Below are 15825 nucleotides of genomic sequence, written 5' to 3' on the forward strand. Positions count from 1 at the left end.
CTCTGCTGACGCCTCAACAGAAGAGCTGGATAGTAAATGTACAGACTTGTATATAGGAAAAATAAATTATCGATGTCTGTATGTAAAGCAATGCAATGTGTGCACAAGAATGGCATGACCAATTGTATAGAGATCCAAATAATTTTATGAATAAAGTTTATTCTTGAAATTAAAAAAAGGTGAGGTTTTATTCAGATGGGACAATGACAAGTTTAAATCCCCACCTGATCTGCTGCTCAAAGTCACCTCCATTTCCCCGGTCAGTTTCCCAAGTTTCAGGAAACTCATGTTGCTCCAGAAATATTTGTGATTTTTCAATGTATAATTTCAGTTACATCACACTGCAAATTTTTGCTATAAATTCTGTGTTACGATCGAGCCCTCCACTATCACCTGGTGAAAGAGCGTCCCTCCGAAAGCTAGTGTGATTCCAATTAAACCTGTTGGACTATAACCTGGTGTTGTGTGATTTTTAACAGAAATATTTGGATTGACTGTGAGAGACGTCAATCAGAGAGCCCACCCACTCTGCCCATTGTCTCCTCTTCCTCTTCCAGAGCTGGTTCACTTCCTATAGGGACTGAAAACCAAGTGAGGAGATGGTGAGTGAAGGAGCAGCTTTTATACAAATTGTATCCCATAATATCCACTCCAATCTTCAGGCAGTCTGACTATCCTGTGGGTAATCAGGGGTGGAAATGTCCCTTATGCTGTGTGAGAAGATCCAGCTGAGAGAGCTGTTTACTCGGTGCTTTGTGCTGAACTATTTGACTGGAGCTGTGTGTTGGATATTGAGTGTGTTTATTGGAAGCATTTCCCTCTGATTTCCAGGCTGAGTTTTGTTGATGGTTCATTCTTGAAGATGAGAAGGTTAAGTTTAATTATCTGGGAGGTGCAGAGTGTTTGAGGATTCTTACTGATTTCCTGTTGTTGAGTTCTCAGTGTTGTGAACTGATTATTATCCCGTGGGCTGTAATTTACGCTGTTTCACTGTGAGAATGTGGCCCTGCTGCGCAGCCGTGTTCAGGGAATATTGCCTCTCTGGGAGATTGTACATAGGAATTGGAGTAGATCGTTTAGTGTCTTGAGAGTGCCCCGTCATTCAGTGAGTTCAGGATGCATCTGTGACTGAATTATATTCTCCCGTGCTTTCCCTTTCAAACCTTCAGTGAACAAAAACCTGTCAGTCTCCGATTTTATATTAATAATCGATCCGGAATCAATTTTTAGAAGAGATGTATATTTATTGAAATTCTTTGAATGCTTACCGCCTTGGTCATTTCCTAAAACCTGGGTTTAAATTTGGTAATTTTGCCCAGCGCTGTGACTGACAGCTAAATTTGGGATGTGTAATCTGAGTGAGTGCAGTATATCTAATATCCCAGAATAGACCAGAACCTTTCAAACAGCTGCACTAAAGCATTATGTTCTTAAGTTTTTAGCATTTCCAGAGTCGAGAGTGTGGTGCTGAAAAAGCACAGCAGCTCAGGCAGCACCCGACGATCAGGAGAATCGACGTTTCGGACATAAAATCAACGAGGTAAAAACAATGACTGCAGATGCTGGAAACCAGATTCTGGATTAGTGGTGCTGGAAGAGCACAGCAGTTCAGGCAGCATCCAAGTAGCTTCGAAATCGACGTTTCGGGCAAAAGCCCTTCATCATAAAGCCCTTTGTCCAGCATTTCCAGCCCAGTGAGTTTTCTTCAAATAATTTCAGACACAAAAGCGAGATCTTTCAAAATTTCCAAAACTAAACACGTGCTGTAAGGGTAAAACTGGTCTTGATTAACATACTTGAGTTCATAGTGTCAGACAGCCTGTTTTACACTCTGCTTGACTGCCTTTTCTGTTGCCCTCAGAACACCTGGAAGTTGGGGTGCAGTGCTAAAGAAAGAAAGTAGCCACATTGTCTGCTCTTGCTCACTATCTAGTTTCCCTCACAAACAGAGGGTTTGTGACAGTCAAGTTTAATTCCCAGAGCCAAGGGAATAGCAGACTGGCAGTCACTGTGGTACAGTCTGTAACTGAGGAGTCAGCCTTTTCAGCAAAGGAGGAGAGGGAATTGGAGGAAATTATGTTTACTTTTTCTGTTTTACAGAAAGATTGCACCATCTTACATCAGAGAATACAGAGTGGATAGAACTGCAGATAGATCCTGACCATCATCCAAGGAACAACTGCAGAACTGTGAGAAAACACCCAGTCCCTTCACAGCATTACTGAACACAGAGAAGGCTGGGGAGTGAAACCACCCATCTGGAAATTAGTTGACATATTATCAGATCTGAAACTGGTCAGTGGTATGGAGCTTTCCATCAGAACAATCTTTCTGAAGGTTCATCTGTGGGTGATCGGTCAGGGTGATGCTGGCAAGAAGTGTGAGTGGGCTCCAAGTGTGGTGAGAGCTTCATTCATTCATCGAGCCTCATGAACCACTGACATATTCTTATGTGTGAGAGCCTAATAGACTGTGAGATGTGTGAGGAGGATGCCACAGGATTGTAAGTTCTCCCAACACGCAGTGTGCATCTTTCTGTGACAACTTCAGTAGAAGAGTTGCATCCAGTAGAAGAGTTGCATCATGGAACAGAAGCCATTCAAGTGTGAGGTGTGTGAACGAGTCTTCACAAAATCTTCAGCTCTTGTGCAACATCAACGAATTCACACAGGAGAGAAACCATTCACATGTGAGGTGTGTGACAAATCATTCTCAAGTTCATCGAACCTCCGTGTACACAAATGCATTTATAAAGGAGCAAATGTATTCACCTGTAAGGTGTGTAACAAATCATTTTCACAGTCATGGACGCTGCGTGTACACCTGCGCATTCACACAGGGGAGAAACCTTTCACATGTGATGTGTGCAACAAATCATTCTCACAGCCATCGACCCTCCGCGAGCACCAACGCATTCATACAGGAGAGAAACCATTCACATGTGAAGTGTGTGATAGATCATTCAGACAGTCATCAAGTTACCGTGCCCACCAACAAATTCACACAGGGGAGAAACCACACAAATGTGAGGTGTGTGGCAAATCCTTCTCTCAGTTAACAAACCTCCGTGCACACCAACGCATTCACACGGGGGAGGAAGCAGTTAAGTGTGAGGTGTGTGACAAAGTCTTCACACAGTTAAGGAGTCTTCTGCTGCATCAGACAACCCACACAGGGGAGAAACCCTTCAAGTGTGAGGCTTGTAATAAAGGTTTTGCAACATCCTCAACTCTCCTGATACACCAGAGGATTCACACAGGGGAGAAACCCTTCAAATGTGAAATTTGTGAGATGGCGTTTTCTCAAACATACCATCTATTGAGACACCAGATGACTCACACAGGTGAAAAACCCTTTAAGTGTGAGGTGTGTAACCGAGCCTTCACACAGTCATCATCGCTGATAAAGCACCAACGCATTCACACTGGGGAGAAACCATTCAAGTGTGAGGTGTGTGACAAATCATTCTCAGATTCATCGCATCTCCACAGACACCGGCGCACTCACACTGGAGAGAAACCTTTCACGTGTCAAGTGTGTAACAAATCATTCTTGAGATCATCAAACCTCCGTGCACACCAATGCATTCACACTGGGAAAATGCCATTCAAGTGTGAGGTGTGTGGCAAGGGCTTTGCAGAATCATCAGCCCTGCTGAAACACTGGCACATCCACACAGGGGAGAAACCATTCACATGTGAGGTGTGTGACAAATCATTCTCACAGCTAGGAAACCTCTGTGTGCACAAATACATTCACAAAGTTGAGAATCTCTCATCATGCTAAATGTGCAAGAAATCATTCTCTGACTCAACATCCTTCTGTGCACATCAACATACCTAGAGAGGCGACATTGTTCTCCAGTGAGGTGTACAACAATTCTTTTTGAGTTCATCAGATTCCATATTCCATCAGGCGATTAACTCAGAGGAGGAAGTCTTCAATTGTGAACTTCATGTGGGAGAAAGCAGTTCTGTAGTTGCACGGAAGTATTTTATTGCACTGTGAATATTTAGAGTTTTTTAGATAATTTTTAGTTTTTGGATTAAACTTTTTCGTTCATTGGTTAAAAAGATCAAATATCATTGCAAGGTGAATGGAAAATGTTTTGCTGCAGTTGTACCTGGCATTGGTGAGGTGGCAATAATATTGGTAGTCTTCTTTTTAAAAAAGGATATACTGTAACTGCATTAGAAGCAGTTCAGAAATGTTTGATTTTACGTGATTCCTGGGATGAATGGGTTACCATGCAATGAAAGGTTATACAGGTTTGGCCTGTATCCATTGGAGTTTTGAAGACTAGGAGGCAAACTGCTTCAAACACACATGATTTTCAGGGCATCCAACCAGGTGGATGCTGAAAGAATATTTCTCCTGTGGGAAGAGAGCAGAATAAGTTACAAATACAGGGTCGTCAGTGTTTGGAACTCTCTTCCTCAGGCAGCTTTGTTAAATATTTTTAAGCCAGAAAAAGATCCTTTAACTTCTTCCTCAATCAATAATCTATTGGGGAGAGGCAAGAAAGTGGAGTTGAGGGCACAGGCAGAATAACCATGTTCTTATTGAATGTGTAGCAGACTTGATGAAACAAATGATCTGCTCTTGCTCTGAATTATTAGGTTCGTATGTATGCTCAGATAAATAGAGAGAGCTTTGAAACAGCATGCAGACTCATTTAGCTGGAGACCCGGTATGTGTATTCCTTGTTGTCATGACAGTCCAGGGAAATGTTTTCTTTTGACAGCTATAGCTAAATTAGTTTAAAGATATTTAGTAGCCCTGAAAGGCTGTAAAAACACATTTTCTTTGAAACAACTCCACAGAGGCTGGTATCCTGCCACCAAGTCACCCTTTATTTATATGTGAACAGTCCTTGATGATAGTACTTCCTCTTACAGAATCAGGCACCAGAATGGCGGTATCTCTGACACTCCTTTTCCTTGGAGAGCCTACTGGGTTGTTTTAGCTTCAGGACAAATTCCTCTGACTTGGCATTTGACACAGGCAGCATTAATACACAGGAGCTCGTTTTTTTTGTGCCAGGCGCACCTCACTCAGCAGCAAAAGCATTGAGGTAGCTACTTCTCTGATTCTGAAGATTCAACAATGTTTGACAGAGAGGGTGAGTTCATAGGTTCTGGCAGCATTCCCAAATGTTCTGAGAGGTAGGGCACATTTTATTCCCGGATCATTTGAGAGTTCATGGCATTCATATGATTCATATGTTTATTGAGGATTGTCCCATCTACCCGAACATTATATGTCACTAGTCCTGACCTTTTGTCAACCATGCCTCTTTCCCATGTGGAGCCATTTGCATGATATTTTTATATCAAACTTTGGCTCCTGGATTGAACTGTCTCTCTGAGTGGAGTCTTAGGTGTGGCATTAGAGTTCCTAATGTAGTTTCACCATCCCCCCCAGATCCAGGAAGATCAGACTGAACCTAGTGTAGAGTCTTCCACACATTAGCAACTCTGCCAGTGCAATCCTTGTAGTTGCATGAGGGGTAGTCCTATAATCAAACAGGAACTGTGACAGCTTGGTATCGAGTGAGGCTGTTTCTTCAATCCAGCCCTCATAGTTTGGGACCATTCTTTCTACCAGGCTATTGAATGATGGGTGGTAAGAATCTGCCCTTATATGCCAAATTCCATTTGACTTTAAGAAATAACCAAACTCTCTGCTGGTAAGTAATGGCTCGTTATCTGTGACCAAGACTTCAGGACTGTGTTCGTTGCAAAACATGCGTGCAATTTTTCTATTGATGTCCCAGCGTTTGATGAATGGATGCTATGCATGTGTAACCCCTTTGAGTGGGTGTCTACTTGACTAAGAATATTGAACCCACTCAAAGGACCTGCATAGGTGATATGCAGTTGAGTCTAAGGTTTATCTGGCTATTCTCATGACATACAATTCTCTTACAATAACTCTTTGTCAACATCTTCACTTTGGAGACCCCTGGATGGCCCTGATGAAGTTCAGCCAGTACTCGACAGTGACCTTTGCTTGGGACAGTCACTGTTGCTCCCCATAACAATATGGAGTCTCTCTGGATCCAACAAGGTTTCACTTCTACTTGAAACAGCCTTTTGGTTTCCCCCATTAATACCAGTTGTTTCAGTTTGGAAGGGACTGCCTCTTTCAGTGTCTAAGATCTGATATTGTTAGCTGTATCTGGGGCATATCCAGAAAGTTTAATATCATTACAGATGCTTCCACTGGGGATACTACCGGTAATGTACCTGCCAATGGGAGGCGGCTCAATGTACAGAGGAACCTCGATTATCTGAACAACATGGCGGGGAGTATTTTGTTGGGATAATCAAATGCTAGATAACACAGTTTAGCCAAGCATCGGGACCTTGCAACCTTGCCGGATAATTCGAAATTTGAATAATCAAATGCCGGATAATCAAAGTTCTACTGTATTCGCGACTCAACTTCCCTGACAGTGTTTTAACTTATTAGAAACACTTAGTATTAGAGACTGCTGCTGAATGCAGCCTGAAGCTATGGATGGCACAGTCTTGTCCTCTTTAAGCAGACCAAGTAGGGGTTTGTGATTGTAATTAACACAAATTCTCCTCTGTAGAAGCATTTGTTGACTCTAAAATATGACTGCCAATACCTTCTTTTTCTATTTGGGCATATTTAAGCTCTGCATTAGCCAGGTCCTGGATGCGTAAGCTAATAGGTGGTCCTCTCCTTGGGCCACCTATCAGCTATTACCATTCCAGTGCTTTATGGGGAGACATTGCACATAATACTGGATCTTTCTTGGGATCATAGTGTGCCAACACCTCAGATGATGACAGCTGTTCCTTTACTTCACTGAAAGCTAGGGCTTGTCTATCTGACCATTTCCAAGGCTCATCCTTTTTGTTAGCAGTTGATGCAAAGATGCAAGGGTGCATCAGCTTATGTCTGAATTTTGCATAAAAATTTACCAGCCCAAGAAATGACCAAATCTCCTGGACAGACATGGGAGCCGGGGCACTTTTGATCACCCTCACGTTTTCTTCCAACAAGTGTAACCTGGTCTTGTCAAGTCTGTAGCCCAAGTAAGTCACTTGGGGGGATTTGAAATACACATTTTTCCCTTCTTAGGTGTAAACCTGCTGTGGAAGAATGCCTTAGTACTAATCAAGTTCTGTAAATGTCCCTTATCAGATTTCCCTATTATCTAGGTAAATGGTGACCTGAGGATACCTTGCAAAAATGTTCTCCATCATCCACTGAAATTTGAACAGACTGATAATACGCCAAATGGCAATCTTGAATATTGGTTCAAGCTGTTATGTTTATTAATTGTATCATACTTCTGGGAATTTTGGTCTAAATGCAATTGCAAGTAAATGTGCCTCATGTCCAGCTTCATGAAGGAGACCACCACCCCTCCCAACTGCACCAGCTTTGTGTTTAAATCCTCTAGCCGAGAGGTTGAGTATTTATCCAGCTGTAAGAAAAGGTTTACTGTTTGTTTAAAATACCCACAAAAAACAAACTGAACCATCAGGCTTCAAAATTGGTAAGATCGGTATTGCCCATTCCATGAATTAGAAAGGTTTCATGCTTCTTCGCTTTTCAGTCTTCTGATTCCTGCCTCTACTTTTCCCCATAAGGCAAATGGCACTGGTCAGAATTGCTTCCTGGTCAACATGCAATCTCCAGCTCTTCCTGGAAGGCTTCTGGGTATTTAATTAGGACTTCACTCAGGTAGCAGTTTTCTAATTGAAAAATATTGAGTCAATCAAGGTGAATATCTCTTATCCAATTTACTACAATCACTGATAACTGAGCCAACTACTTTTCATAAAGGACCAGAACTGAAACTGTACCCTTTGTCTGTGACAGTTTGCCGGTATAGGTTCTCAGTCTAGCTGAGTGAAATGATTTTAACAAGGTGAGCCAACTGGACCTTATAGAATATGAGTACCCTGACTGTGGCTGTTAATCTGGTCTAATCAGGGAGGCCTGCTTGACAGATGAAAAGGGGAGTGTCAGAGATACTCATACTCTGTTACCTGACTCTGAAGAGGCAGAACTATAGTCAAAGGCTGTTCATGTGTAAATAAAGGATTACCAGGGGACAGGATACCTGCCTCTGTGGAATTATTTCACTGGAGTCTTGTGCAAAGTTAAAGGCTGGAGTCTAGAGTGTATTTTATTAAAAACTGATATAGCTGCGTTGGTATGCACCGGATGACCATATAACCATTTCCCCTACCCCCACCTCACCCCAGTTCCAAACTTCCAGCTCAGCACTGTCCCCATAACTTGTCCTACCTGCCTATCTTCTTTTCCACCCATCCACTCCGCCCTCCTCCCTGGCCTATCACCTTCATCCCCTCCCCCACTCACCTATTGTACTCTATGCTACTTTCTCCCCACCCCCACCCTCCTCTCATTTATCTCTCCACTCTTCAGGCACTCTGCCTGTATTCCTGATGAAGGGCTTTTGCCTGAAACGTTGATTTTACTGCTCCTCGGATGGATGCTTTTCCAGCACCTCTAATCCAGAACCAGATGTTTATCTTGATTGGTTTTGATTTGGATATTGCTAAACAATTTAACTGTTCCATATCACATGTAGGCGGACTTTCCAGTGTATGAACTCTCCTGGATACTGGCCTATGAACTTAGGTCTTGTGTTTGCATGCCAGCAACAACTATAATGGCTTGCCGGCCAGAACACTGAAGAAACTTTTAACCATTTGACTGAGGCTTGGTTTTGTTTTGGAGCATTGCTGTGGGCTGACCTCGAGTCCCTCTAAACAGGATATGTCCTGAATGAAGCTATGCAATTGCCTGCACTCAAGTGGTATTCCATAAGCTCTATCAGACTGACGAGGGTGTCCATTTCCATGGCATACCCTGTAACTTTATGCAATGATAAAGCCTGTAGCACTTGTTTGAAATCCAGTTTGGCTTCAGCTAGTGGGTGTTTTTGCATGGTTACATAATTAATTTCATTAATAGTAGTCTCTAAGCATCTCACAAAGGGTTAAACCAAATTCATAGCCCTCTGCCAGTCTTCTTAACCTAGTCAAATGCCCCAATACAGATTCCCTGGTTCAAATTGCTGAGTAAAAGTGATACCATTTCAGAATTAGAAGAGAGTTGGTATCATAATATTCCTTAACTACGTCAGTCAGTTCTTGAAAGGTTTTAGACTCTGGAGCCTCTGGGCTAGTTAGCCTCCTAATGACAGAAAAGGCTGTAACTCCACAGGTTGTCAGGAGAATTACTGCTTTTAAAATCTGCTACAATGTCATTTGCCTGGGAAAATAATGCATTCTTTCCACATACTGGGTCCAGTCCTCAATGGCAAGGTTGAACGAGTCAAGCTTCCCAAACAAAGGCATGACGTAAGAAATGCTTATCCCAACTCAAAGATGACTGTTGTGAATGAGTTTCTTCAGGGACATGCTTTACTCTCATCGCCACTAAAATAACTCAACAGAGGTCAGTAGCCCATCATCAAGTCACGAACAGTCCTTTATGGAGCGGCAATATCTCTCTACTCATCAGAATATCTCTTGACGCCCACTTTTTTTTATATGTCAGCCAGGGCTCCCTGATTGGACCAGATTAATAGTCCCAATGAGGGAACTCATAATCTATGATGTCCAGCTGGCTGACCTCGTTACAATTACTATGTATTTCATCAAATAAGAGAAGAAACTGTGTAAACAGCATTCTTGGAATCACTAAAAAGGATTTTAGTTGACACAAAAAGAAACTTTTTAATATTTCTCAAAAGAGAATTTAAAATGCTTGAGTCTGGAAAATTATTTTGGAAACTAGGGTGCACCTACAGCTAAGAAAGGGGGAGATGGTTTAACTCTGGACTTACCTGACAATTTATTTGTGGATTTTAAACATGAGAAAGCTACAGACTTGGAGGCAATGGAATTGAAATCACCATAGACTGTTTTATATCCTGAGCTTTAAAATTCACCTACACAGAAAAATGAAAGGTTTCTTTCAAGACAAACTTTTGACTTAAAGTATTATAAGACAAAAACTTCCATAAAATATGATAAAAGGTGATATTTTACATCTTTAAGTGGACATGGAATTCAGCAGAGTTGTAATGATCTTGAGAAGTTGATTGAAGAATGGGGGGAGGTTTATTGTGTGTATTGCATGTGTCTGGATCATTATTGAGATATATAACACATTACATGTTCTATTATTCTGTATTGTGTAAATGAAAACCCATCGTACGTAACACATTATCATTTTCTTCTAGCGGGAAAGTGTTGTGAATACCTCGTCCATTGTTCATGTAAAATATAAATAGCAGTCTTAGGATTGTAATTTTTAGCTTGTAGGTTAGAATGATCTGAAGTGATAGAACTATAAATCAGGAGGTGAACTTACTTTAGCTGGGTCTGGATGTAAGATTTTGAAAATATATTGTCATGAATCTATATTGGTAGAAAAACTAATATTTTTGGATTTTGTTGAACCATGTTTTGTAAAAGTTCCATTTGAATTTCTGCTCATTGGATAAGTAAGTCAAAGGCAATCTGAGAACAGGAAAGGGACTGCTTGCTTGATGAACTAAATGAACTTAAACATGTCAGAAAAATGTCCAGCTTCAAGCAATTGTATCTGCCTTAATTACACAATTCAAGGCCTCTTCATCAGCTTTGAAGAAATAAGCTAAAGGTTTGATCTCAGCAGCTTGAACTTAGTATTTGTTGAAGATAAGGTTTTATACTACATATTTTATTAGCACACCCACATGATTCTACTTCTTCATGATTTGCCTTCCTCCTCATTTGTCTCCATCCTCATTAATATTCTAGTTCCTCCCTTCCCTGTCGGCTCACTCCACCTTCTCATCCATGTTGCAACTTCGTGATCATTGTCTTCATCACTTCCCACATCAATAATGAGTACTCCAGTTCATTATTGTCCTCTCTTTTTCTTTGGGTTCCTCTACCTCGTTTTCAATATCATCTTCCTTCTTCTCATTGTCTCTGTCTTCCTCTTCCTCCTCATTCTACTTCTCAAGGGATTGTTCAACACAGCAGGACTGGAGGAGGTTACTGCGTGTCTGTGTTAATTCTCTGGAGGAGCAATTCACCTTGTTCCACTCTTTCTTCACCCTTCCCATCACCTTTTCCCCATTGACTAACATATTTTCCCTTTCCAATTTCCTATTGAATGTCTTGATCGAACCTGCCTCCACCACACTGCCAAGGAGTAGCACTTGCTGTGTGAAAATGTTTTTCCTCATGTGACTTTTCATTTTTGACAATGATTTGAAACCTGCGCCTTTTAGTTTTTAATCCTTACAAGAATGGGAACAATTTCTACCTGTCTACTCTGTCCAGACTCTTGATGATTTTGAAAATCCCTATCAAGTCTGCTCTCAGCCTTCTCCAAGGAGATTAGCTCCGATTCGTCTGACCTTTCTGTATAACTGGTTTCGCATCCCTGAGATTCTGAGATTATCATGAATCTATTCTGCACTGTCTCTAATGCCTTCACATCCCTCTAAAGTGCAGTGCCTAGTGCTATATGGAATATTCCAATTGTAGCTGAATGAGCATTTTATACTTTATCTATTCTATGAGAATATAACATTTATGGAACATTTGAGTTCCAAAAGTAGTTAGGCATTCTTAGGCATTCAATTCTGCTCAGCTGTAGGGGAGGGGCTTTTCGCAAGTGTTACAATAGGTCACTCAGGACAGTTGAGGAGCGAGCAAAATACAGTTCCAATTTGTTGGGCAGAAATAAGAGTGGACTCCATGTTACAAGTGCTGACTTTAGCAGACCCTCAGGAAAGACATCAAGAGCAATTCACCAGCTCTGTGTAGTAAAGACTGGGATGAAACAGAAAAGATATGAAGGTCACTCATGGCACTCAAAATCCTACAAGTATTACCACTTCAGTGCAGCAAAGAGCAGTGTTTACCTCTTATGACTGATCAAGGTTTAAACTCAGGGAATTTCCAGGGATATATCTGGCTTGGTGAAATGCTGCAGTTATGTTTGTGAATCATTACTGGCGTACAGTTTCAGAGTGCACAGAAGCATGGAGAGTGATTGACTATAACAGGACTAGTCAGTGAGGTAGTTTACAACTGGCTGTTGTGAGAGAGGTTCAAGGCTAGTGAAATGTTGTAATCTCTTGAGAAGTTTTGTAGGATTTGGTGACTCATCATGTCATTCACTTCTAGAGAGTTGCAGAAAAATCTTTGGGATTTGTCTTGGTTTCATTTGGTGTTTGATGTGCGCAGTGGGGTGTTCAATCATGGTCTATCAACCATATTTATTACATTGTTAATTATGGATGTTAGATACAAATTGTACATGTATTGCAGGTAGTATGACTGTCCGAAAATTGTACCGTAAAGTTATTGTTTTCACAAAATTGTGGAATCTTGAGACTTTATTCTTTCAGTAAGTTCCGTGGATCTTATCTTTTGAATACTTTAAAATCAAAAGGATCTTGGCCTCTTACCAGATGGTAACATCATATTGGTGACCAAATTTGAGATAATAACAAACAGATTTAAAATACCTGCCTGCTTTTGTCTGTATGCCCCTATTGATTAAATTGAGAATGCCTCATGTTTTATTAATCACTCTTTCAACTTGTCTTTCTACCTTCAATGATTTAGGCACCTGATACACACAGGTACCTTTACGCTTGCACATCTTTTAGAACTGTACCTATATTTTATGTTGGCACTGTGTCACTGTCTGCTGAGTATACCAACCTGTCTGTGTTCTTTTGACGTTCTACTTGTTATGAAGTTGAAGGTGTGTTCTGTACCTTAAAGAGAGAGCCAATGCTGTTCCAAACTGGGAGATAACAAGCACCTGTGTATACAACTGGGTGGCAGTCCCAGAGTGTATTGGGAAAATTGAAAATATGTAACATTTGGCTGTGAAATGGAGACCTGAGTTTTGGTTGCTGCTTTGACCAGGAGAAGAGGGACACGATGGAGAGAGGGAGTTGAGAGGGGGAGTAGAGAGGGAAGAGGCACTGGGGAAAGAGGACTGGGAAGAGAAAGGATGGAATGGGTAGATGCGAAGGGGGGCATGGTTGAGAAGGAGTTTGAGGCATGCGGGACATAAGAGAGAGAGGGATAGGAGACAGTGGAAAGATGAGATTGGGAACAGAAAAGAGACGAGAGAGCGGAGAGGACAAACTGAGGGACAGAGTGAGGGAACAATAGCAAGAGGGGATAAGGGGGGAAGAGGGAGGAGACGCGATGAGGAGGAAATGGGTGGAGAGAAACCATGAAGAGAAAGACGGATGGAGGAGAGAGGAGAGGTGAGAGAGAGGGAAAGGGGTGAGGGGTGAATAGTAGCAGGGGTGCGAGGGAGCGAGGAGAAGAGAGACAGGTGAGGAGGAGATCAGTGGCAAGATAAAGAAGGGGATGGGGGAGAGAGGAGAGACTGGAAAAAAGGGGGAAGGAGGATCGGGGGATAGGGTGGACTGGGTGGAAATGGGGGTAAGGGGAATGGGGAAGGGAGTGAAAGGTGAGGGTTGGCAGAGGAGAGTGGGGAGAGAGGGAAGAAGGGTGGGGCTGAGTGGATAAGGAAGCAAAGGAGGGAGAGAAGGGGTATGGATAGACGGTTATAGATATAGGGGCTGTTGAGAGAGGGAGGGAGGGACAGAGGGGGAATAGGGTAGAGAGGGAACTGGAGTGAGAGATGGGAATGGAGAGAAAGTAATTGGAGATGAAGGATAAGGGATAAAGAGAGAGGGGTTATGGAGGAGTATAGAAAGACGTTGAGAGAAGTGAAGAATGAAAGGACTGGATTAAGAGTGAAAATAGAGAGGAAGAAGAAGAGAGAGAGAAGAGGGAGCAAGATGGAGAAGGAGAGAAAGGCACACAGAGAAAAAGGAGGTAGGAGAGGAAGCAAGAGATAAGAACGAGAGGTAAGACAATTGAGACATTGGTTGGGCCACCTTTGGAATATTGTGTGTGCAATTCTGGTCTCCCTGCTATCGCAAGGATGTTGTGATACTTGAAAGGGTTCAGGAAACATTTACAAAGATGTTGCCAGGGTTGGAGGGATTGAGCTAGAGGGAGAGGTTGAATAGGCATGGGGTGTTTTCCCTGGAGCATCAGAAGCTGAGGGGTGACCTTATAGAGGTTTATAAAATCATGAGAGGCATGTATTAAGGTAAATAAACAAGTTTTATTCCCCGGGGTAGGGGAGTCCAGAACTAGAGGGTATAGCTTTAATGTGAAAGGGCATAAGTTTAGGTTGAAAGCGGAAATTTTTAAAAGGGACCTAAGGGGCAACTTTTTCACACAGAGGGTGATGCATTGAAGGAAAGCTGCCAGAGGATATGGTGGAGACTGGAACAATTATAAAGTGTAAAAGGCATCTGGATGGGTATGTGAATAGGAAGGGTTCAGAAGGGTGTGGACCAAGTGCTGGCAAATGGGGCCAGATTAGTTTTAGATATCTAGTTGGCATGAACAAGTTGGTCCAAAGGGTCTGTTTCCATGCTGTACATCGTTATCACTTTCGAATTTTCCAATTAGTTTAAATTATGCCCCGGAATACTAAAATCCAATTGGGTTTGAATTTATTGTTTTACCAGCATCAAACCAATGAAACGATCTGATGTTGGGGGCATAAGAATGCGGACATTTTGAAAATTAGTTAGAGAGCAGCTGTCATAGAGCCAACACAACTGCCTTAGGGAGGGCAACTGCCAGAGAACTGACTGTCCATGTAACATCGCGCTGTCAAAGAAACCTTTTCACGTAAACCTATTTGCAGTGAAAAAATGAAGACGACCCAGGGAGATCAACAGCAGGCAAACTAATGTCAGCAGGGAAGACAAAGACAGTGCAATTTTGAGATTAAGTTAATGTAATTTTCTTAAGTGTCTTATTAGAATTGGGGTCAGATAGCAAGCAGTTAAAAAAAGAAGGGTTTAGATTTATGAATAGTTTTGTTTAATCTTCCCTATTAGAGTTAGAAAAATAATTTGATTTTTTTTCTTTAAATAATGGAATTTAGGAATTCTCTCACTCATATTTTAAGCAATTATGAGGCAAGGCAAGCTTTTCTGGGTGTTTGGTTTAATTAACAGAGGGGTTCTACCTACCGCTTCATAACAGTTAAAATGTGAATGACAGAGAACTCCCAAATTCCACTACTTAAAGAAAAAATATTAAACGACTGGATGTAACATCTGGTGAAATGGATACCTGAGTTTTGGTTGACAACAACTCAAATTTAACCAATCAGTTTAAATTATGCCCCAAGATACTAAACCCAATCAAGTTTGAATTTATTGTTTTGCCAACATCAAACCAGTGAAATGATCTGATGTTGGGGGGAGTATAAGAATGTGGGAATTTGAAAACTGGTCAGATATAAAATCATTGAACACAATTTCCCAATCATATCCATGCTGGTCATTAAGTAACTATTTACGTTAGTTCCATTTTCTGGCACTCATCATGTAATCTTTATTACAGTGACTTGTATGATCATCAAAACACTTCTTCAAGGTTACATTGGTTACTGCATCTATTGCCATTTTAGGTGCTGCCAGATCTGCTGAGTATCTCCAGCATTTACTGTTTTCATTTCAGATTTCAATCACTTTACTTATGCATTTGTTCTTAGTCCTTTGGAGGGATTGAAAGGTGTGGGGAGAAAAGCAAAACAGGGTTGAGTTGTAGGTCTATAAAATGCCCGTTTCATGCCTGGCTCTCCAACTTTGCTCTCTTTCTGTAGCTTTGTGCAAACACTGACTAGTTATCTTCCTGAAGCATATTTATGAATGAGTTGAATTTTAATGATAATCCAGCAGTT

The 15825-nt window shown here is 41.5% G+C and overlaps 1 protein-coding gene across 4 annotated transcripts; it reads left to right on the top strand.

Moving 5' to 3' along the window:
* The first annotated feature begins 577 nt into the window (after nucleotides 1-577).
* Nucleotides 578-12979, top strand: LOC140455635 (uncharacterized). Of its 4 annotated transcripts, none has more exons than XM_072550597.1 (2): nucleotides 578-602; nucleotides 2101-12979. In XM_072550597.1, the coding sequence occupies exon 2, from the start codon at nucleotides 2584-2586 to the stop codon at nucleotides 3784-3786; it is 1203 nt and encodes a 400-aa protein (XP_072406698.1). In that variant the 5' UTR covers nucleotides 578-602; nucleotides 2101-2583; the 3' UTR covers nucleotides 3787-12979. The 4 variants fall into 4 exon arrangements, with proteins under 4 accessions (XP_072406698.1, XP_072406700.1, XP_072406699.1 ...); XM_072550599.1 differs by lacking the exon at nucleotides 578-602 and adding an exon at nucleotides 976-1105; XM_072550598.1 differs by lacking the exon at nucleotides 578-602 and adding an exon at nucleotides 1443-1540.
* The last annotated feature ends 2846 nt before the right edge of the window (nucleotides 12980-15825 follow it).

The sequence above is a fragment of the Chiloscyllium punctatum genome, chromosome 30 (assembly GCF_047496795.1).
Source record: "Chiloscyllium punctatum isolate Juve2018m chromosome 30, sChiPun1.3, whole genome shotgun sequence".
Lineage (NCBI taxonomy): Eukaryota > Metazoa > Chordata > Chondrichthyes > Orectolobiformes > Hemiscylliidae > Chiloscyllium > Chiloscyllium punctatum.

Excerpts from the sequence above, each read along its gene's own strand:
- LOC140455635 (XM_072550597.1), top strand. The coding sequence starts at position 2,584 with ATGGAACAGAAGCCATTCAAGTGTGAGGTGTGTGAACGAGTCTTCACA.